Here is a 25,225-nt window from a genome sequence, read left to right as displayed (position 1 = left end):
TTATACAATATCTTTTTGGGGCAGAACTTGTGAACAAAAAACCCTCCTTTTTCATTCCTTGTGATTGATTTGAGTTTTTCAAACAATATAACGTCTATTTTTTCGTTTTTACAGCTATTTTATGAGGTTGAAAATATAGATTTACAAGAACAGAACTACCATAAATCGAGTATTATTTTCAGAAAGCTAAACCAATCACGAAGCTAGGAAAAAATAAATGACTGGCGAAAGACGAATTTTAAAAGAAAGATTACTAACGTGATTTCATATGATACTTATAAAATAAAATAATAAATTTTATATATTTAATGACTTATTTGTTGCATAGTGAAATCTAATTGCTCGCTTTGAAGGATAATATGGAATTCCCATGGATAATTAATACGAGGGAAACCATGATGAGAAAGAAGGGATAGTACGATAAAGTAAAAATTAAAAATATTAAATAACATTGACAAATTTTGAGTTTGCAGATTCAAAAACTTTTTAAAAAACTGAAATAATTCAAAATTGCACTTTTGAAAAAGTACATTGAAGTTTCAAAGCATGCAGTTATATTTACGATTGTAATTTCATTAAAAGTTTATGGTACTTGGAAGAGAGAGAGAAAATAGCACGTATAATCCGCAAAATGGATAACCCGCAAAACGGACAATTCGCGATGCGGATAATTCGCGAAAAGGTTGATCCGCGAAACGGATGATGATCCGCGAAACGGATAATCGTGAGTTAACTGTACATATTAAGATTGGCTAATGCCTATGATGTCGTTTACTTTTGAATTCATGTCTTGATGCATTTCGTAATGCATCCTTTCGTGTGTAAATGTGTTGGAGATTAACGAGGAGTAAGCATTACCATCACTTGCAGTCGGGGTTGATTCCGAAACGGATTACCCGATTTCGAAAAGCCGAAATCGCTTGCAGGGAATCCAAACCCATCCGTGGCCGGAAAGTGAAATTTTCGATTCATTCAAAGTTGTTGGAAAATGAAGAGTCGGAATGAAAACCGAATGCTTTCGCCTCTTTATTCGGAAATAAGATAAGCATATGGTGGAGTTAATGCAAAAACCATTCGCCAAATTTCTACGGTATTTTACGTAAATGAATGCGTATCACTTTGCGAGCCTGGAGGCATGGAATTATTTTCGATGTTGCCTACCACGATTTCACATAATATTACGATTCGATGTTGAAACTTCAACCCTCCTCACTTCGTACGCGAAACGAGAAAATTAATCGCTCTTTTTATCCGAAATCTCATTTTGTGTTCTCTCTCTTGTACTGCGACAAGCAACGTTAACATCCACTCGCTTAACCACAGCGCTCTCAGGAACCCACAGAATCAATCCCGTACGCATGCTTTAAATTAATTATTTGGAACACTATATTTTAAAGGAGTAGAAATATTCGTGAGTCGTGCGTTTGGAAAACAGTTTTTTAATATGCTTCTTCAATAAAAAAAGATCTCGATTAAGCCCAAATAATTTTTCTAATTGTCACAAGACGAATGCCGGCCATGAGCGGTGGTGACCACACCTCTTAACGCCTTGCACTGCCATCAGCGCAAATCCAATAAGAGATTTAAAGGACCGTAACGGTGACGCCACACACACACACACACAGTTCAAAGCAGTTGCTGCGAAAGATCTCGCACGTTGGCTGGCACGCAGTTATGCCTTTGCCATCCTCGCAATAGGAATGTGTCGGGCACGTAAGCAGGGCACTTGTCGGTCGCACTGCTTGTGACTCCGGTGCAGGGATCGGCATTTGTTTGACTCCTTTGTTTTATTCGCAGCGGAGGAGTAGAGTTTTCGCATTAAAAACATCCGACGAGAGAGAATGCGAGAGGGCAAATACTGCTGTAGCATTGTCGCCGGCGTTTGAGGAGGGAGTTGATCGTCGGCGACGGTTAATATGTGTGCAGTCGTGGAAACTGCGTGTGTGTGTGTGCGGAGGGGTGGGGTGCGGAGGGGTGATGAAAAGAGAGGGCGGGGTGGTTGAAAGGGAGGGGAGAGAGGGGGGGAGAGTAAGGGAGGTGGGTCGGGTGGTGAGAGGGGTGGTGGAGAGAGGTGTGCCCATCTCCTATGGGCGACTCCCGTGACTCTCTTCTGGTCGACTCGCTCACACAAACGACATGTGACTCGTATTATATTACCGCCTGGTGGCCTTTGCCATCCTATCTCTCCACTGGAATCCATGCGAGAAAGAATGCCCTCGGAATTCCGTGCTCAATATTACGGTGCTCCTTTTATGCGGTCTGGCTGTAAGTATGTGTGTGCGTGTTTATATATATATATATATATATATATATATATATATATGTATATATATATATATATATATGTATAACTTATGTAAAAGTTTCACGGATGTGAATAATAATTAATATGAAGTTAGCGCTAGCGGGCAAAGACAAAATCACCTAGACACAAAAATGAAAAGAAACTCACAAGTTTTCGAATTTTTGGTGGTTCAAGCCACCTTTCTTAAAGAACTCAAGATTTGTTCCTTCTCTTCCTTGAGAAAGGTGGCTTGGACCACCAAAAATTCGAAAACTTGTGAGTTTCTTTTCTTTTTTGTATGTTTCTGTTTTTTTGTCTTTGTCCCCTACCGCTAACTTCATATGCGAGCTATTCTTTTCTATTTGTGTTATATTGTGTCAGCCCATTATTATATATATATATATATATATATATACCTTGTCCGTGAGACTTTCACATAAGTATTATATATTTAGCAGCTTTTTTTGTGTGTAGCTATACCTCTAATGTTTATAAATTCATTACCTTACCTCCGATCACGGCGCGGCCCTAAGTTACGTAAGTTATCAGATTAATTTCGACACTGGAAGGACTTGAATACAAAACCCGCTTATCCAATCGCTCTAAAATCATATGGGAGAGCGTTTGGGCCCATGGATGCAGTAAGGATGAACGTATACGGCGGCGATCTGAATTAACTTATCAGGAAATATTTAAATTCTCCAATAAAATTGAAACACCAATTACCCCTTAATTTACGATGGCGTATGACATCATAAACTGTTGTTTCAGCGTAAATGTTGCTGAGAGTTCATAATGTCAAAGCACTATTGAGCATGTTTCACGACCGAAGAGTTTCTATTTCCTGGGGACGAACGTAAATGTTATGAGGAAAACCATTAGGTCTGCTCCTGCCTAGTGGTTTTCAATTTTTTGCCATGAAGGTTATTTGGTGGTCATTAATATTTTGCATCTTTGAGTGATATCAGAAAAAGATGGTGCAGAGCGCCCAAAGTATCCTGTGAGTTATTTAAAGACAATTTGTTCAAACTATCATTTTACTATGATTTTGCTCTCTTCTGGAATTATTTTTCAGCAGTCATATTTGGTTATATAAGTGGTTACATTCCTGTAGCTACATTCAGGAAAGTCGCCTCTGATACCAGAGTGTAAGAGTTGAGAGAATACAAGTATATTTTATACAATGCTACAATGGGCTTACTTGGTCCAATTTTTGTATGATCAATACTTAAAACTGTGCTTTGTTGGATGTTGAATTCATATTGATATATTAAGAATCGACGAACCGACATTTTTGGGGGATGAATTACGATCAGAATGGTCGACCAATAATTATGCTTACTTTTTTCCGACCCTCGGGTTAACATTCATATTTTCTTGTGTAATAGATATTTATCCTTATATAATTTCCACAAATATTCTTTTCAGTCTTCTATTCACGTACCTGCTCATGATGCTATACATGTATGCCTGGCCCCCACTGATTTATTTGGACATATAATTTAAGGAGAGAGCCTTTACGTGGCATTATATAACTTTTAAAAAGTGCATCTTGTGTTTAAACTAGATTCACAAACATTATTTCAGATACTAATTGAACTCATATTCATGATTAAAATGTCACCATATCTAGCCTTTATCAATGCTAAGAAAGTATAATTTTAAACGCTGCGTTTCGCCAATGTTGACATTTGCGTCACTCCATGGCAGAGTTTTAATATGTAAGCATGAGCACGTTCTCGACGTACCTATTCCGACGATCATTTGTCATTTCTGGGGTAAAGCTATAACTGCATTCGCCACGTGCTGCATGGAGCGGCGGTTTAAGCATGAATTACCGAGGCTTTTGTTGCCGCAATGGCTTACCACGCATGGAGAAGCGGGAAGGGGAGGGAGGCCGGGATGATGCGGAGGCGGCTGTGTGAGGGTGGTGGTGGACGGGGATGGAAGGGGGGAGAAGGGGGGCGCAGGGGTGGGAGGGAGGATGGGATGGGTTGGCGGTGGTTGGGAGTTGTCCCGAGGCTTTCGGCTTAACGCTTAACTCGCGTGACTCTGAGACTCCACAATGAACGCCACTTGAGGTGAAAAAAACCGTAAATTGGAAGAGATTATATTTTCTTCGAATAGGATTTTAAGCGGGTCGTTGGAATTTCTCTTGAGACTTTTTCCCATGCTCCTGGTTCTTCTGGCCCCATATAAACGCGTTCCTTCCGGAGCGGCGCTAATTCAAGCGCTGCCTGTCGGCCGCCGGCCCGAGATGGCGTCGGGGCGACCGACGGCAGCGGGGGGGGGGGGGGGCATTTCGGTCGCCAGTGCATTGAGGGGTCTATTCCCCCACTCCCACTCCTGCATCTCCTCCACACCCCCCGATCGCCAAGTGCGTCGGATTAGGGGCGAGTGAGTGTAAACTTTGACCCTAGGGAAGAAGAGCCCGGCGCGGAGTGATGATGACGAAGGCGGGAGTGAGGGTGGGGAATTGCACCCCCTTTACACCTACGTGTAAAGTGTGGCGAGAGAAAGGGGATTTTGCGTATGGGGGTTAATAATGATGGCACTCGAGATCTGAAAGTCGTCTCCTCCCCACCATTGATGGATGGCACAAACCTCAATCACTCTCGAGTTTCCTTCGTGTTCAGCGACGTTGGATTGTTTTCGACGGTACAGGAGTATAGTACCGAGTCCAGCGGGTGGTTATTTAGACAGTAATGCGGACTAATTACAAGAATAAGTGTTTTAATTAAATCATACTTAATGCTATGTTGAATTTTCTGGTTAAAATAATGTGACATGCGAATTTACATAAAAATTAACACGGCTCAAATAATATATATATAACTTTATATGTATATATATATATATATATATATATATATATATATATATATATATATAGTGATCTATGATATATATATATATATATATATATATATATATATATATATATTTATATATAGGTTGTTCGGGGTGAGAAAAGATTTATGAACCCCTGTCACTATCTTCTTTCATGTGAAGGTTGATCGAACGACAGTAGTTTGAAAGGCTCTCGTAATCACCACCAGATGTCAGCGCTAGCGCAACGAGTGTCTTGCGCAGTAATAGGTAATCTTTTGTGAGTAAACCAGTGACGCGCCCTGGGAAGAGATTTGTGGTGCGACCGTCTCTCTGTTGCTGTTCCCATGTTGTGATTGGTGAAGATGTAAAAAATCGAGATTCGAGCAATAATTAAATACTTCTTTAAAAGAAGTTGTGAGAGCAAAGCAAGTTCATGCTGACTTTCAGAACACCCTGGGGGACTCTCCTCGCTCGTTCCTTTATATTTATCTGTTGCCAAGTGGATAGACTCACTTTTTGTCGGGGCAGCTTAGATGATGAACGGCGTAGCGGTCGGCCATAATGTGCCTCTACCCCAGAGGTTATTGTACAAGTGCATAAAATGGTCATGGAATATCGCTGACAGAAAGTGCGAGAAATCTCTGAAGCTGTAGGGATGTCATTTGAGCGGGCATATCACAGTTTAACATTGGAATAGGATATGAGAAAATTATCTGCAGAATGGGTTCCGCCACTCTTGATGCAGGATTGCAAATGTATCGGAATGGAAATTTCCGGACAATGTCAAACCCGTTTTTAACATGAATCAACAATATTTTCTGCACTGGTTTTTGGCCACTGAGTAAACTTGGGTTTATTAATGTAACCCAGAGACAAAACACTCGTAAAAGCATTGGAAACATGTCGATTCATATGTGGACATGGTCACTCGTAACAGTGATAGTCAGGAATCACCTAGGATATGTGCGGGGCCTTATCCCTGGCTATGCAATTGCACCCCGCCTGTTCCTCTTCACTTCATTGAACTACGAACTTTGATGCCCATTCTCTAAAAGGCAGACCAACTTATTCATATAAATATTCAAAATGTTCATGTACCTATATAGTGCTCGATAAGTGGATATTTATACCAATGCAACATTTTCAGAGTGTAAAAATCATTCGCCTTGACTGGGATGGGAAATGCTCATTAGCGGATGACTCCGTTACAGTTAACTGTTGCGGCATCTCCCGCAGTTTCTTTGGATATTTATACCATTTGAATTTCTTGGTGTGCCATATAGAAAAGGTTTGTAGTTATATAAAATGAGAAATAAAGGTAATGGTCCAATTGCATAGTAATTAGGTCACATTCAGAACATGTGACCTTTGAGAATCATCTAATTTATAGATTATCCAATAAATTTTGGGACCATTTTTCTCCGCGAAAATGAAATTATAAGGGAGTTATTTCATAAATTAGGATGGGAACTATCCCAATAATGAAAGGATTAAGCGATGCTTAATTTTTTTAATAAGGTGCAACACTAGCTAAGTTAGAAGAAGAGGCAAATTTATATCTGATACTGAGACAGTCGTACCCTCATAACACTATTCCAGATTAGTCGAGTACGACAAAGCTAGATATACGAATGACTTCATCCCTGATTTAAACACCTGTTTTTCCTCAATGCGCGATCATGATGAAACCTGAGGTGAATTTGACAAAAGGATGTAGTTGGTGTCGATTGTCGGTCTTTTGTGTCCACTCCACAGTTGGCCAGAATCAAATAATGTAAGGTTGGCTCCCTCGCACGTCCCACCACTCGATTTAGGACGGCTCGAAGGGCATTGCGAAGATGGAGACGTGCTGCCTTTATCGATACACATCATCCCCTTACTACCCCACCCAACCTACTCTCCCTTTCTACACCAGTCATCATATTCACAGTTGGCGTTCCACCAATGCTCCACCACGTAAAAATTTGGCTACTCAAAGAGATTTTTGTGTAGCATCTCAGTGAAATTAATTCGTATATATTCGTATTAATTCTTATTCCCATGTGCGTGGTTTGGGCATATGTTTTAATTACGCTGTAGGTTCTTCCGTTCTCATCGGCCTTGATATTTCGTATGCTTCGCAGCCTTGCTCTTTTTTTAATTGATGATTTCCGGCGTAACTTTATGGAATCGATTCATATTGAAAACATTAAAAAATAGAAGCTTTGTGATTCCACGGGAAATTTATTTCAATACGACCCGGAGTTCGAGATTCAACATCATCTTCACTCTTGATGATGACGTTGAACGTCGAAAGCCTGGTCGTAATGCATTAAATTTTCAGCGGAATAATTAAGTTTCAATTTTTTTGATTTTTCCAATATCGCTTCTTTGTTTTGAGAGTCATCTTCGAATGATGAAATGGTGTTGTGTTACTGTAAAATTACCAGCAAAGGCGTAAAGAAATGAATGACGCATCCTTAAGTGCGTGTTTGCTGGGAGAAGACTATCATTTACGACGATTGTTTTTGCGACTGAAGTTCTTCTAATGTCTAAAATGATATGTCCACAATGAAAAATGCCTAAATTGAAAGTCTAAAGACTAAAAAAATAAGATATCTGCAGTCGGATGGCACTTGATTTTATTTTAATCCAATTAAACAATGAGTTGCCCACTCTTGTGACTGATGCAATTCTTAACTTTTTGTTTGAAGTTGGTTAGCCAAATATTTAGCGAATAACGCATGTTGAAAATTCATATCTGCATGGTGTTACTTAATTATGAGTAGGTTACTGACGTAAACAGATATTTTGGAGTGTATGTTTTGTTGAATGTATGTTTTGTTGAATGAATGTTGTTTGTATGTATGTATAATGAATATTGTGATTCAGTTGATCATTTAAATGAAAAGTATATTACAGAAAATCTCATATGAAAACTGCAGGTTTCCAACTGCTTGCTGTAGAAAATTGGATAATATTTTAGTTTTCAAGCATTCCTGTATTTTAAAGAGTCAACCTTTAGTGCTTTAATTTAAATTTTAATTCACCTTGAATATTCTTTCATTCAACTTGAATATCTTGCACCAATCTACAAGCTAGCGATTATTCGCGAAAAAACGACAAATCCACAAAAGATCCACAAAAATAGTTTTAACTTTGCTTTTATATGTAAAAGTAGGCGATATAATTGCCAATATTAGGTCTCTTGAAAACTGTTTCATGTTAATTCCTCGAACCAATCCAGATGGGGGACCCAAGGTCCTTTAGGTTTTATTTCAAGAGTAGTATGTAGGATAGCGTGTTCAAACGGAAATTATATTTCTTTCGGTATGGATTCATTACATTGTGAGAATGGTCATTTTTTCAAGCTTAATGTACCCTACTATTGCTTTAGAAATCTCGGGTACATCAAAGTAGCTCCCATATTATGTACAGATAACAAAAGATTTAAACTAAGTAGATAATTAAATATATTAAAATACTAATAAGATCTTGATAAAAATGTCATTTAATCCTTGAAAGCTGGACTGGTTATATCATTGAATCGTCATTAGATTCACATTTGACAAATATTTAGAAAAAACAGCACAAACAATGCAGATAGCTTAGTTTTAATTTTTGTGAACATTTTGATAAAATTCTTAGCGGTATTAAGAGTATAACACGGACTATTTTTCCCATTCAAATTTTGACTGTGACAATTGATATTTATACGAAAGACAAGGAGTTGAACAAGGAGTATTTTGTGCACAAAAATTAATTATTATGTTGCCCCGTAGGCAATTCAATGTAACTGAAACCTTTGCAGTGCCATGAAGGTGTATCTTGATCACACTTTAGTTGTGCAAATAAATAAAATAAATGCAGAGAATTATTAACCTTGTTTTGAATGATTTGGTAGCAGCCAATGGAAAACTTTTCACTGATTACAGAACCGATATGGTGTTTATCGCCACGTCCACTTTGTTCGAAAAACGTTAAAGTAGTAGGTACTACTTCTGGAGAATATTTTGGAATCACCAGAAATCTCTCATTTCATGATTCGTGTCATTCATTAGGCTCTGTTGTTATTCAAAATGGTGTGCTACTTCACACTGATAAAGGAGAGGCTCTAATCTAGGCAATCACGAATGTAATGATTTCTAACTTATCTGTATAATAGACATGACCGTTCCTTTCTTCTTATGTTACTGTTTTCATGCCATTATTGTCATTTATAATCTTTCTCAGGCCTTTTGCGAATTTTTCTCGCCTTCTATTTTCCCTGACTCCTTAACCGAGGTTGCCACGCCACGTTATTCCCAGTTTTTCTCACGAGATCTTATCTGCATCCTAATTCTCTCTCTACTCAGTGACTGACTGCTCACTGTCCTTTTTACTATTGTTAACCCAACAAACATGAGTCACATGCTGGAAATGGGCGGAATATTTTTTCCTTCTGCAACGAAAGATTTTTTGCTATATTTGACGTGTGTCGAGACTTTGGCCGTCGATCTCTTTGCTATCTCATTTAACGCTATTTGTCGCCGCTTTGAGAGACTTGGTCATTATATTGTCGGCCAAAGCTTGTGAAAACTCAAAAAGATGTCTGCTTTGTGTTTTGCCACCTACACGTTCAAATCTTATCTCTTCCAACGAGTCATACAGACTAGACTATTCTCTCGCGAAGGTCAAGCTCAGGGCAATATGATGTGTATTTGGAGAAATTTGAAACGCTGTGAAGTTAAAGGAGGGGTTCCTTCGAGAGGAACATTATTTTCGAAAGGCGCACACGTATCGCAAACCTGAGCCTAATTTTATTTGAGCGAGGAAGCAAAGAAGGTATATCGGTAGCAAATTTGCTTCGCGGAACAAAAATACACATTTCATCATTTTATTGTTCATCGTATCGCCATGAAAGGGACTGCACTGCAGAGTTTATAGACGGTAAAATAAACAGCACTTCTGATGCACATGTGTGGGTTCATCTTCTAAGTTGCGTTTTAATAAAATAACATGCGCATTTTAAATATATTTCATTCAGTGCATCACTTGTGTCGAGGAAGTATTTGCATTGCATTGAAAAAATCGATTGCGAAATTTCAAAAAAGGTTGTGCACATTTGAAGACGGGTCTCTGAAGAACAACGCATATAACGCACGTAACCTGATGGTCTGCCTGAATGAAAAATTTAGGCACTACTTGATAACTGAGAAACTATTAATCTGAACATATCCGCTGGGCGGGGGTTGACCAGAGGTAGCGCGTCTACCTGTGGTGCCGTAGGTCGTTGGTTCGTATCCCGCGACCGGCAAACCTTTCTGCTTAGAATGAAATCGTGGAGGAACGAGGCATTAACACGACACATTAACTTTCAAAACCCCAATAATGGTATTCTGGAACGAGGTAACGAGAGAAAAATAAGACTCCTAGCTACCATGAACCCATGACATGGCGAAAGGCAGCAGTTTCCCCATTGGGCACTGGTGGCGCAGACCGAGTGGGTTCGCCCGGCATCGGCTGCCATTGATGCGGGCGTGATTGAAGTGTATAGTATCGGCCTCAAGTACTGCGAGGTGGAGGGCAATGGGAAACCACTCCACATTTATCTCGATAGAAAATGTATGAAGATGCGCATAGAGTTGAATGCATATCACCATCGGAATGGAGGGTAAACCGATCCCAGGATTAAAATAATGATGATGATATAATTATGTATTTCAGCTTTTTTCTCTCATGTCATGTTATTTTTCCAAGGCAAGTTTGATTGTAATACTTGCAACCCGAGTGCTACCTGACATTGTCTATATGCACAGGTGAGTTTTAATAATAATAAATTTTACGATAAAGTCACGTGATATCCCGTCGAGTACTTTTTCGATATCTATGAAAGTAACTTGTCGGGTTCCTGTTTCCCCTCTAAGGTACGGATCACACATGAGTTCCATTTATCGTCCCGACCCCCTTCCTGAGCTTGTTTTCTATTTTCCATTCCCAGCTTTTCTCGCAGTCGTCTCCCATCGATTGCTCTTTCTCTACATTATATCACTTGGGACCTGAGTCGAAACGGAAGGCCTTTTCCTCAGTGGATTGAGGGTCACTCTGTAGATTTTAGAGCCCATTCCCATAGCATTAAGATAACGCATGAATAATGGAATCTTAAAGTATGAGAAAGAATAAAATGGGCGCATAATTTATGTATTCGAGTGGGGTGAAATGGCATTGAAATTTTTAATCCGTTTAATTATAATTCTCTCTATAAATAATTTTTCCTATTTTCTCCTTTAAAATTTTTCATACCGTTTTTAGTTTGAATATTTTGGAAAAAGTGTAGTATTTTTTAATTCATCAAAACTTGTATAGTTCTTTACTTTCACCAAATGTTTATTTGCTAACACATGACATGCCACTTCCGCGGTCAGTGTAATATGTGGATATTCATTTTATGAAACTTTAGTGAGGGTATATGAGGAAAGCTTAATAAAAATGAATGTGATATAAATTGTATCATGAATGTCTTTAAAAGTTATCCCTGGGGAAAGTCCTGTCGTTCTGGAAACCTGAGGGCTCCTCCTGGGTTGTATGTTGTACCTATTTATCAGCAAAATAGAATTTAATGAGATGTCGTTGTGAAAAAATTGAATATATATATATATATATATATATATATATATATATATATATATATATATATATCTGTTAAAGTAGGAGACTTCTAGCTTAACCTTAACTTTCTTCTTCCTACAAGTTTACTGAAGTACAATAGTAGAAAAAAATGGAAACTTTCAGCTTGAATATAATAGATTAGGTGATATTTAAATTATCAACACACGGACTGAAGAAGTATTAATTAAGTAAACTAATAGAAGTATTAAAGGAGGAGGGTCGTGGCGGCGGGCGCAGAAGGGCCTGGGCTCGAGCCTGCCTGGAGCCGCCGTCGGTGCAGATCTTGGTTGTACTAGTATGATTTAATTTAAGCATGATTTAGCTGTCACCGCTGATGTTTTTCCTATATTGTCATTCTTAGGAGATGCCTTTCATCTAATTCGATTGAAGTCGGGAGCAAGATTTTCCAAGAACGGGATCGAAAATTTCGTGTCCAAAATGTCTTTTCATTCCGGAAATACTTACCATTAATTGCACACTCGGGTGTTGAGTATGGACTTTTTCTGAGGACCTAGTTATGATTGGTCGAGGGTACAATGACTGTCTGCTTTATCCTGAGTTTAAGTACGAATAGTGCGCGACGTAAATACATGAATTGTACTTGTGTATCGAGTGGATCCATCCAAACATAATACTAATCTTTCCAGGCGATCCTCCCAAGCACAATCTTTACACCTGATGATGTCGTTATGCGGTGAAAAACATTGTACCATTAAACCTCTTTGGAAAAGTACAATTTAATATCTCTATGTTTTAATAAGGTATGAATAGGTCTTTTTTGGCTAGATTCTAGGGAACAGTTTAATCAACCTCATCACATTTTATTGGTGGTTTGGACGACCTTGTGCTATTTTATAATGATCTTCATTTGAGAGAAAGTAAGATTGCTTATATTTTAAAGGCAACAAACCCTGCGACTCCAAGTGAAACGAATTGATTCATTGTTAATTTGATCCGCATTCAAATTATTTCAATTCTGAATAATTTACTTACTTTTACATCAAATTGGTGATATCCCTAACCGTTTACACATTTATTTTGGCAGCGCAAAGTTATTTAGCCTGTGTCATCAAATATATAAAGCAAGCATATGTGTCTTAGAAATATTGTTTACTCCAAGAATCTTTCGGAAAAAGATGGCAGCGATACATCCAAAAAGTAAATAGGTCATTTATGTGGTTTAGTCACAATTCTCATAATGCGTTGAGCTGGTAGAATATGTGTTGAGGGCTGGACAAATAGGATTGGTGCAACATAGCGCATTCACCTGTTGGCATAATTTGTTCGCGAATCCATTTAATTCAAGTTGCATCTTACTAAAATATCTTGAAGTCAATTACTTCAGACTAATCACGAGAAAATCCTATAGCCAATAAATTTATTGGCTATAGGATTTTCTCCCTCGTGATAATTTCTTTAACAGCCAATAGCTCCACATCCTCTACTTCAGACTAGAATGAGAGTTTGTTACATGTTTAAGTTCTGACATTTTGATTATTTCTAAAATTTTATATTTAAAATATTGTACACATATAGCTGTAGCGCCAATTTACAGTGAAAAATATCACAAGAAATATTAAATGGGTCTCGGTAGTACAGGGGTAGAGCGTTGGACTACTGACCGGAGGGCCCCGGTTCGATTACCGGGTAAGCCTCTCTGGGCACCTGCAGCTCCACCCAAGCTATCTGATTTTTTGGGTAACAGATCTTCCTGGGAAACCATAACCGGCACAGGCACTGGCCCCCCTACCCTGATATCCGTCGGGCTTAGTACTGAATGAACTCTATCATCACCTACCAAACCGACCTTCGGATTGACAACGTACGTACTGTGTTCATGGTGAGAGAGATGCCCAGAAGTGATGGAAGTTGTGGAGGGCACGAGGGCTCGCTCCATGAGGAAGTATTCTTCAGCTGTGCCTTACCTTTCGTCCTTCGGTCAATGGTCAGCTCGACTTTTGTTCAACACTCTCTTCTTTTTCAATTTTAATCAATATTTTTTAAGGTACCCAAACAAAAATACCACCGATTCTTTTTCGGGAACACAACGAACAGTTATTTTTCAAGCTCTCGCAATTCGTTCTGTTTCCTTTAATTAAATAAAATTGCCATAATTATGAAGCTTCAGACTGCATATTTATTATCTGATTAAATGATTTGAGGCCTTAATCAGATTTAATGTTTTTGTTAGGCCTAGACCATCTCGAATGATTTGCTTTTCTTTCAGAAGATCAAACAGTAAATCTATTGAACAACTTAATTAGTTTGTCATTATTTTTATTATTGGAATAAACCAATAATTCTGGTTTGAGACAAACATTGATTACATTTACTCGCTCACGCACGCACACGCACACATTTACATACATACAATCATATACATTTCAGTGTATGCGTACACATTTATACGTGTTATATATATATATATATATATATATATATATATATTATATACATATACATATATATATATACATATATATACATACATATATATATACATATATATACACACACATATATATATATATATATATATATATAAACACACGTATATATATATACATACATATACACACACACACACACACACGGGAGCTGCGCGCCGCCTTTGCAGAATCAATGTCAATTTTGGCGCACACGTTCTCAAGCGGGGACACTTAATATTCTTGTCGTGACGGATGCGGTGTCGTGGAAATCAGTCTGTCCTTAAATCCACCACTCTTCCCGCTCGTTGTTTGTCCTTCGACATAAGGTAGTTAGAGTATATTTAATATCCAGAAAAAACAAGCTCATCAGCAGTTAGTTCATTCTTACATTTAATGCATGCTATATGGTCCACGAGATAACACCTTTTTTTAAAGTCGGAAACCGAGCACTATTTCGACCTAATATCTATCAACTAATATCATGTCTTCATCGATGTTTTTTGTATCAAGACTCAGAGGAAATTTTTCAAATGAAAGGATTTGATGCGCGCACGATGGGGAGAATCTCTCCGCGCTGACTCTGCGGCGTCGGGTCCTCCTCGTCGACAGCCTCTCGAGAACTCTTTTTTCTTTCGTCGACCTCGTTCTTTGCAAATCGGTGTCTGTGTGCTTGTGTTGTGTGTTGTTTGAACATCTCCTCCGTCCCTCCCCGCCACCGCTCTTTGCGTTCGCCGAGGTTTGGCGGCGCAAATCAGAAGGGAAGCTCTTGGTGTAAGCGCGTCAACGACTTCCAATTGTCCCAAATATGGCACGTGGTGTGATACGAAAGTTCAGCTTACCTTCGAATTATAATAATAATAATAATAATAATTATTGCAATAACCTTTAGGGTACGCTTGTACCGACTTTACAGTAGCAAACCAATGAATATATTTATTAGCCAATAACAAGTAAATTGCGGAAAATTTTAAATTTTCAATAAACCTTTTTGAGTATATTTTGATTAATTTTGATGATTATTTACATTTAATTTACAAACATTAGGCTTTACAATATAATAACACACCAAATTCCAATTTCTCCTGGGTGAAGTAATATGTTTTGCCGGATCGTGGGTCTTTTACTGGGGCCATTGCAAATGACAATAATGCTCGCTGCCCCTTTTTTCTCTTTCGACTGTTATATTTGTCCTCGAAGTTTTCCAGCATTTATGAAAGCGAATGGGCGACTGTGATATTTCTGCTGAATGGGTTTCCCGAATCAAGTGTTTTAATACCGTGATCGTTAAAAACTGAGTGAACATGCTTGCGATCGGCGAAATATTTGATCATATGAAAAATGAGCCAGAAACTTAAAACAAAAATCTTTAGAGAGGACACAAATAGAAATTAAATCACCACGCGATCTGATTTTGAATGGTAAGTGAAAAAGTAGGCGGTACTATTGAATGAGGCAGGGCACAGCGGCTGCCACCTCCCTCTTGTGATCCCAAAGGAACGAGCTCTCGATACTGGAACTGGTTTAGTCTCAAGTGGAACCCCCTCAAAACTTGTGTTATGTCTCCCGTGTTATCCTTTGATTATTCGTGGCGCGCGGGTGGCGATGGGATTAGGTCAAGCTACGGTTCGTCCTCGGAGAGAGGATGTGCGACGACTGCGTGTGGCGCCGAAAGGGGGCGCCACACCCGGCGCCCTTCACTTCGCTCCACTGCGACGCATCCGAACCCCCGACCATTGCAGTGTTTGGAACATCGATAAGGCATCAATGCAAAGCCCACGATCGCCCGCAAAACTCTCCCGACGGGATATGGGCCGAGATCCCTCGTGTCTGGTCGGGGCCCACTCAGCGGCAGCACCCTTCTTCCCCCACCGCCACCGCGGGGGCGAGCACGGCCCCCCGCCGCACGAACTTCCCTCCCCCGGAAAAACGCCGCATTTCCGCCGAAATCGGCTCTCTCGGAGGAAGCACCCGTCACGAAGTAGAAAACACAGCAGCACCAAAATGTTCGACCGCCGCCCCGGGCGAGTGGGGCAATGTCGGCCACCCCTGCCGACACGGGGGCCGCCGCGAATCACGCCCTGCCCCCGGCCACGCCGGAGGGCGAAGCCGGGGAGCGGTGGCAGGGGGGCGGGGACTCCGAGCCTCTCCTCCCGTCCATCATGATCCCTCCCGAAGGCGGCGGGGCGGAGGGGGGCGAGGGCGTCGAGTCCCGCCCGCCCGCCCCGGACGGAGACGCCCCGGGGGCCACCGGGGGCAGGGTCCGCCCGAGGTGCTGCAGGTAGTAGCCGGAGAGGGCGGATAGGGGCGCAGCGGAGGCGGCGGCGGCGGATGAGGCGGCGGCGAGGGCGGAGAGGCCCGAGGAGGCGGCGAGAGGTCCCCCCGGGGCGGCCGTGGACGGCGGGGGCGGCGGGGGGTAGAGGCGGTAGGGCAGCGGCTTCTGGAGGGTGACGGCGGCCACGGCGGCCACCTGGCGGTAGTAGAGGTCGACGGCGGGCGACGAAGACGAAGAGGAGGGGGCGTGGTAGGGCCAGGCGGCGGCGTAGGCCCCCGGGGGCGGCGGAGGTGGCGGGTGATGGTGGTGGTGGGGCGGCGGCGGAGGCGGCGGCGGGTGGGACGTGCCGTACATCCTCTGGAAGGCCACGTAGTTGCCGGCCTCCGCCAAGAGCTCCAACCCCACGGCTGTCTGCCGCTTCCACTTGGTCCTGTTGGCGAATGGAGAGAACGGAATACGGTCAATGGTGGTTTGATTCTGCAGGGAGATTCTCCCGAAATGGCTCTTTGCCGAAATCTGACATCATTGTGCCCTCTTAAGAATACATTTCCGATCGGCCTGCACTAAGATGAGGAGTGTTCGAGGTCCCTCCTTAAGACGGCGTCATTAACTAAACTTGTAATTGATCTTCTTTTTCAAATCTGTGGAAACAGAAAGGCCTTGATGAACAATAATACCGAGTGCGGCAACACAACTTCCTTTTTTACCAAAGCAGAACCCCTTTAGAAAAGGAAGTTTATCTTATGATTATACAGGGTGCGGCCACATAACATTCTTTTTTACAGGGGTTTTGCTTTATTAAAAAATTAGTAATGTCGCCGCACCTTGTATAATCATAATGTTATATGATATCTGTGGAAGGTTAACGTTTTTAGAGAACATGAAGTTTATTTTCCAGTTTGGAAATAAATGCATTTTTTCGCACTGAATAATAAGAACTGAGAATAAGCAGGGAGAACGTTGCTATACTTAAAGAAGCATTTGGTTGGCCATTTAAAGGATTATAAAAATTATTTTTATAATTATTGCATTAAATAAGGGTGGGCATGCAAGAGTATCATTTTTGTTGTAGTTGCAACGACATACCACTAATTTATGTTCCTAAATATACATATCTGGAAAGGTCAGATGCCTTTAATTGAGTGATTATCATTCCTCTGTGTATTTTTGTAAGTCTATTTACGGTGAATGGAGAAAGTCGTCGAGATGAGTATTGGATGCCTTCACCAACTGCGTGCTATCGATGGGGAATCAAAATGAGGACATTTTACTATTTGACTTTCTGAATAAGAGGAAGTCAGCTTTGTGCAGAAAGACTTAGATCTAAGTATATTTGAAGGATATTTTATTTATATCGTATCAATTTCCTTTTGACGGTCTTAAACTTGCACAATAAAATTCTTTCATGTTTCCAGGTGTTTTCACGTAAGTATATTTAAGAATTAGCTAGCACCTTGCATGCGACAATTTTTACTATACTCAGTGAACACGCAGTAATGCATTTTTAATTAGTTATTACGTTAGTTATTCCATGACGCTTTAGAAAATACATGTACACACATATTTATATGTTTGTTAATGCGTTAATAATAAAGCATCGTTTGGAAAATAGGTCAGCAGAAGAACAAAGCAGACTTTTGAATCATTTTATCATGAGACCAAGCGGATATGTTTGTTTGGTTTTACAGCTCGAAAGAGCCTTCCATTTTATTATTTTATTACAGCACGTTATCAGTCTTTCTGTTTACCTTTTGATAAAATCAATTACCCTCAAAGGGTATAACACCAACCCTTACTTCAAATTAATGGGTTTAATTAACGGGATTAATGGTATGGAGAGATCAAAATATGTGGATTTGGAAGGGTGATGGCAGGAGACGTTCATCTACCCGTGAAAGATAAGCGCAGAACCCGGAGATCTCAAAATGGAAACCTTAAACATTTCGAGCCCAGCCCACTTCCCTCTCCACCCCGAGCTTAAGGAGCTGCGGACGGCGCTTGCTTCCTCCTCCTCCCCCAACCCCTCCTTCCCCCAGCGGCCCCCACCCACCCACTGCGCCGACGCGCACACCTCCCCCCCCCTCGGGCGGGGACGCCGCGCGGCGCCAGCGCGTCGACCCGGCGCTGGCCGAGGCGTTTTTCGTTTGAGCGCCTTCCCTTACACCGTCAGCCGGCGCATGTTTTGCCGCCCTCTCCCCCCCGCACCTTCCCAAACCCCCCCCCCCCGAGATCGACGCATCACTACGACGACGCGCGTCGGCCCTGTCTGAAAGGTCAACCCGGAGGTAGGGCGAGGGGAGGGCCAGGCGCACGTGCGCAAATCATGGCCGTCCCGAAATCTCGTCCCTCCTCTGAACACCCCCGCTCCCCCTCTCCCGTGGTACCTACCCCCCCCCCCCGGGCCTCGGTGCCGAGGATCGACCCGCACGCCTCGTGGGGGGAATCACCCGGGGAGCGATGCGAGGGAGATGGGTGGGCGTTGCTTGCATCTTTCCCTGGACGCGGCTGATTCAATATTTGGCTTAGCCGCGATAGTCGGGCACACCACGCTCCACATCTATCCATCATCTACTGCCTCGTATTTATTTCTCGCCCTCTCACGTGCCTGTCTCCCACGCGGTCGTAATTCCGCTCATCGGAATTGCTTGCTCTTCCATTTCTCGCCGACAGTGGTTTCTTCGGGGCATCCAAAATACTTGCGCTAATTCCGTGAGGAATGTCACATCTATGTACCACGTACATCTTGTAGCGTACTTAAATTGATGGTTATTAAGGACTGCGAAATAATTATTCGTGAAAAACACCATTAGGCTCAATGGGGATTCGATAGCTCGATACGGTATTGCTTGCCATGTTTTGTTTTCTTTCAAGTTTCTCCTTCCAACCCTCGTCTCTCTCTGTGTGTGTGGGGGGGGGTGCACGCCTCCGCTGCCTGCCTGCTGCATTGTATCACATTCTCAACCTGTGACTTTGGGGGCGAAGGCTAGTTGATGTGTTGTGAGTTGAGTTTGAGTTACGATGTGATGATAGAATTTCCCCTTATTACTTTTCAATCCTGGCGTATTGTTTTGGTGGATACCTGTCATATAAACGGTTTTGGTCAATTTTTAATCCCTTTTTTCGCCTAACAAGTAACTAGTTTCGGCGAAGAAAATACTTTGTTCTTCCACGTATATTTTATTATTCATAACCTAGGTTTCGACTTACGAATTCATCATCAGGTAAGTCGAAACTTAGTGAGTCAAAATCTAGGTCGTTAATAATAAAATATAAATAGGTCGAAGAACAAAGTCTTTTCTTTTCCGATATGAATCGCTTCCACCAAGTGACGCCTCAAACGATTCTAGTCATTTAGAATCTAGTTTTTTGGGTAAATTGACCCTTGTTATGAATTGAGTCTCCTTCCAGGATGGATACAAGTTTTCACGTTACTTAATAGTTTTTACAACGAATATTTTTCCCTTTTCCCATCCTCTACCATATCCCCACTCAACACTCACTCACTCTCCCCACTTAGTGCTGGCACCCCCTGCCGTACACCTTTTTGGTGGATTGCAGGGTGCTTCTATAGATGCCGTAGTGGTTCTCCCTCTGGCCATCTCTCACGTATGCTCTAATGTTATTGACTGAAGTCGAAAGCTAGCCTCGACTCGTAAAAGAGTTATATAGGTTTTTCGTGACCAATATCACATATTATTGTATTAGGATTAGATCAGCTTATGCCTATTAGAGTTTTTTTTTACAATTTCTCACAACTTCTGCATTTCTCCGGGTGCTTATGAAGATTTCTTTTCGCAGCCAATCTTCGTTTTCCATGTATAAGGATAGCTTTCTTTCATCAGCCCTATTTTCTTTCATTCTTACTGCCACTCCAAATATACATCCACTCTCCACGTCTTCTGTCTTCGCTTGCTCGTCATTCTTCGATCCTTCTCATCCTAGACACCCTCTTTGACGTCCACAATGAGAAGGGTCGGAGAATGAATAGCCCTGCCTCCTACATCTTTTATTTCTCCTCCCATTAAATTCCCCGACAACACTTCTCCCTACCCTCATTAAGTCCATCACATTTTTTTATTCTCCCTTCCATCAAGTTTATTTCGCCATTTATTCTTCTTGGTCACTTAAGCCCCAACTCCACGATCATCCCCTCTCACATACGCTATTGACTGTATTTAAGTTGTTACCGATCTTTTATTCTATTCTTTTCTCTTCTTTTCGCATTTCTTTCTTAATAAACGCTGCCTCCGCTGACGCAGTTCTTCAAATGTTGTTACCTCCATGCCCACAGGCCTCTAAAACGTTTCATCAAACTAAATCTTAAACCTATATATGTACTTTAATTTTTTCCCTTCGACAGCAATTATTAACATTCGTCCTCGTAAATATTTGAGTATTTTGAATTTAGTTTTTCATTCTGATACGTTTGTGATGCTGCGTCAAGAGTCGGGGCACCTAATCAGCAAATAATATTCTCATATCCAATACCACTGTTTAAATGTGATATGCCCATTCAGATGACATCCCTAAAGCCTCAGCGAATTCTCGCACTTTCAGTTGGCAATCCTCCATGACCATTTCATTCACTTTTGCAATAATGTCTGGGGTAGTGGCACATTTTGGTCGACCACTACACGGATCATCATCTAAGCTGTCCTGACCACACTTTAACTCGTTTGTCCACTTGGCTACAGTTGAATATGAAGAAGCAGAGTCCCCCAGAGTGTACTGAAAGTCGATATGAATTTGCTCTGCTTTCACAACTTTCGTTAAAGAAGTATTTAGTTATTGCTCGAATCTCGATTTTTTCCTCCTTCACAAATCACCACGCGGGGACAACAACAGAGAGGCGTTCTCACCACAGATCTCTTCCCAGAGAACTGACGCGTGGCGTGTTTACTCATAAAGGATTACCTAATAGTACGCAGGAAACTCGTTGCGCTAGCGCTGACATCTGGTAGTGATCCCGAAAACCTTTCCAACTACCTTCGTAGTACTTATCGTCTCTATATGACGTTTAAATTGTTTGTGGAGTTTTTAAATGTGACTTTACCAGGTGCGCTTGACCACCGGGATATCATATCGTCAATATATTCTCTTCCAGATTTTGTACTCGGTGAAATGACTACGGATTAATTTTGGGCAACGCTGATCTCAGGCACATGGGACTTTTAAAACCGACTTATTGCAATACACTGAGGACACTTACTGCTTTCCCACCGCTGACTTTAAGGGGAACAGTGGAGTGAGGATGGAGACTAGTGTCGTTCTATTGGTATTTAGTTGAAGAATCGAATCTGAATCTGTAGTGTATTTATCGCAGTATGCTGCCGTCATAATTCCTCAGTGTCGCAAGAGAACTCAGTAAGTGTCCTGTACCTTTGTAAACCTTTAAAAAGGCTCTCTTGCCCGTTGTATTTCGAGTGAAGAGGCTCGCAGGCTGATTCGTTTAGTGTTCAAAAGGCCGGAGGGCCCGGGTTCGATTCCCGTGCCCTAGTAGTCCACCCCTAGACTACCGTAACCCAGTCTTAATATGACTAATTTTAAATTTCAACAATTTTCGAAAGATAATTCGAATATAACAATATGAACTCTGTAAAGCAATCAAAATATAGTATTATTAGGTCAACATAATAAGATTATTATCAAATGTGCAATGTATTGAGGAATGTTAGAATTTGGAATTATACATTTTTTTTGCGAGAGAATTGAAGAAGATTTTAAGGCGTTTGAACATCAGTTCCATTTTCATTTGCTCAGGAGTATGGATTTGCAAATAGCCAGTTTTTTTATTGAAGGAATTGATGCTTTATAACGAATAAATGATTAATTTGTTGAAGCTGACAGGATTTTAGGAAGAAGGGGAAAATGCGGAGCGGAACACATTTGAACTACTTGAATGAAAGTGAGCAACGACCCAATTACGGTGAGTGGGGTATTGCAGTCGAAGTATTATCCTCAAGGTACGCAATTAGGGTTGGAATACGTCCGTCAATGCCAGGATTCAAACTCTGCTTGACGTTGGGAATCACGCCACACGATTCCCATCCCAGCGCACACGATCAATGAAAAGATCCCACATCAGTAACTACTGCATTTCAACATTATTATTTCAACATCCATTGAGGATATTAGAAACCTTGGGATAATAATTCACGCAAATATATTTTCGACCTTTTTCCATTCTATTGATAATTACTGAATAAAAAAAACTAAAACAATGAATGTGTCTTTTCACCAAATTTTTGTTAGACACGACTAGTTTCAAAACATAGGCGTTATCGCTGTATGTCGGTTCGTAACCGGAATCAAGAGTTTATTCGTAAAAGTCACATTTTTAAAAATATTTCAAGCCCAATCCCAATTAATTAATAAATAAATAATCTCTCCGGAATATTTTCCGAATATTTCACCAAGTAGCTAATAGCCATACTATTTTTCTCATTTTTACGGTCTTTATACGTCTCGCACGACATGTTTGGAGCACTTTTTCTGAAAATTTTCTTGAAATGTGTTCTCCAATTTTGGTTATTGGCAACTACATGTTTCGATAAATGCGCGCGATATTATTCGGCACTTCAAAGGTGCCAAGCCGGGTGCCTCTTGGTGACTAAATAGGGACCACTGGAATGAACGACCTACGCGTAGTAGTACGGCCACTTTCGGCCCAAAGAATACATCCAGACGGACCCCAAACTCCCGAGTAATCCCCCAGGGGGGATGGGGGGGGGTCATTCGCTCGAACGAATATTCCTCTTTTTATCTTCAGCATTTTACGCTAATCGCTTTATTTTCTTTCTTCCTTTATTGGTTCGCAAGGAGGGAAACTTGGTAAGGAAATAGCGCAATCATAAGAAATGCGGTAAGGTGGCCACTTAATTGCTTAATGTCCCTTCCGGAGTGTGGGGAGCGTAGCGTTTTCTCCTCACGTAGCACCCAATTGGTGACGTGCTGGTGCTGATAAAGGGGTGCGTGGGGGGGGGCAAGGGTGCACGCATCTCAGCGAAGCGGTTAATCAGCCTCCGCCGGAATCCAAACCCGGATTTGCGGAGAGCGAGGGCCCCGAACGAAGGATAAGCGATAACAAAAACCGCGCGTTCGTATCGCGGCGGAGAGTTGGAAGCTAATTGCCTCTCCCCTACCTTCCGCCCTCCCTTCCCTTCCGCTCCCTCCCGCCCCAGATCACCCTCTTCGCCAGGCGCTACTATTAATAGGGTGAAAACGCTGCAAATTAATTGTGCCGCTTAAATTGCACGCCCCCTCCACCCCCACCCCTCGGGGGCCAATGCGTGCTCTTCCCTCTCCCCCGTCCTCTCTCCCCCGTCCTCTCTCCCAATCCGATCAATCTGCGGACGACGACGCACTCCACGCGTGCAGTCGACAAATAACTCCTTCCACGGCACGCACACACACACACACAATAAGCGCCTCATCTACTCCGCCTTTCCGGCCCTCCCGCACCCCCGTTCCGCCTCCGGCTTCCTGCTTTCCCCACGCCCGAAAACTGAAGTTCCGCCGCCGGGGGCAGCAGATCGCCAACGCCAAGTGGGGTGGGCGAGTCAGTTCCATGGGCTCCCCCCCAGAGGCTCACCAGGACTAGTAATTCCTCAATCGATCGTGAAAAACGACCCATTCGATCGATTTGAACAATATCATCGCGAAAATGAATTTTTAATGGCGTTAAGGTCATTAAAGTTGTTCATAATTATCATCATCGCCATTAGGGTTTTTAGCGTGTTGTTCTTAAGACAGGAATAAGTTTTCTCGTCTAGCAAAATAATGTTAAGTTGTATAATGAAAGTATGATCAATGTTTTAATTGTTTGTTGTTTTACGGTCACACCGCTTGGAAACCTTGTCTTTAAATACTTGAGCATTCGGAATTAAAGATTCTCTTTCTTTCTTTTATTTATCCCGGCGTACCCCCGCCACCGCGTCTTCTCCTCCTGATGGGGGAACCCTCAGCGCCGTCGGGGCGATTTCGAGCGCTCCGCACCCACCCACACACACGGTGAACGCGCACCGCCGGCCTCTGCCAAAGGGTTTCATGGGGGGGGGGTTGTTGTGGTGGGAGCGAGGGGGGAGGGGTGGGGGTAAAGGTGAATGGTGGATGGGATGGGGAGAGCACGCACATCTGCAGCGATGTCAAATTGAGCCAAAGCACGCGATTCGAGTTCCACGCCGAGGGGGATGTCCCATTTGACTCGTCGCGGGAAAGGGAAATTGGCGTGGAGAGGAGGAAGAGGAAGCGGCGATAGGAGGCGGCGTCGGCGCGTGTGGCGTGATTGGACGGAAGGGACGTACGGAGGTGGGGCACGGCGAGGGCAGGAAATGGTCAGGGGGACAGGGGGGGGGAGGTAGAAAGGTGAGTGTAATTCGAGAGAGGGTGAAGGGGGGTGGGTGAGAGGATGGGACGGGCGAAAGCCGCCGACATTTACGTGTTTTTTTTTATTTGCGGGGGAGAAGGGAAAGGGGTGTGATTGGGGGTGGGTCGGGGTAAAATAAAGGAACCTGGATGTATAAAATATTCGTTCTCTTGCCAGAATGAATCCCTCTCTCGTCAAAAGAGAAACAAACGCAGTTACGCCTCGAGTAAATTGAAAAATGCAGAGATAACGGAATTTAATTGGAAGTGAAAGATGGAAATTTTGGGTGAAACCCAATCAACTTAGCCCAAGCAATTTTCTCCGGAGAACACCATTTACTGGAAGGACGCGCGGAAAAAATTGCAGCGCTCTTTTGGGCTTCAGAAGAGTGAAAAGTAGGAGGTCGGGGGTGGAGG

At 42.1% G+C, this 25,225-nt stretch overlaps 1 protein-coding gene across 1 annotated transcript in view; it reads right to left on the bottom strand.

Moving 5' to 3' along the window:
* Positions 1–16,243: 16,243 nt before the first annotated feature.
* Positions 16,244–25,225, bottom strand: part of LOC139700504 (homeobox protein B-H1-like) — a 115,739-nt gene continuing 106,757 nt past the window's right edge. Inside the window, exon 4 of the mRNA XM_071599059.1 lies at positions 16,244–16,874. Within this exon, the coding sequence (XP_071455160.1) occupies positions 16,244–16,874 (631 nt within the window). The remainder of the gene's footprint in view (positions 16,875–25,225) is intronic.

The sequence above is a fragment of the Hetaerina americana genome, unplaced genomic scaffold (assembly GCF_022747635.1).
Source record: "Hetaerina americana unplaced genomic scaffold, ioHetAmer1.1.p SCAF_103, whole genome shotgun sequence".
NCBI lineage: Eukaryota > Metazoa > Arthropoda > Insecta > Odonata > Calopterygidae > Hetaerina > Hetaerina americana.
This window is presented reverse-complemented; position numbering and strand designations above follow the sequence as displayed.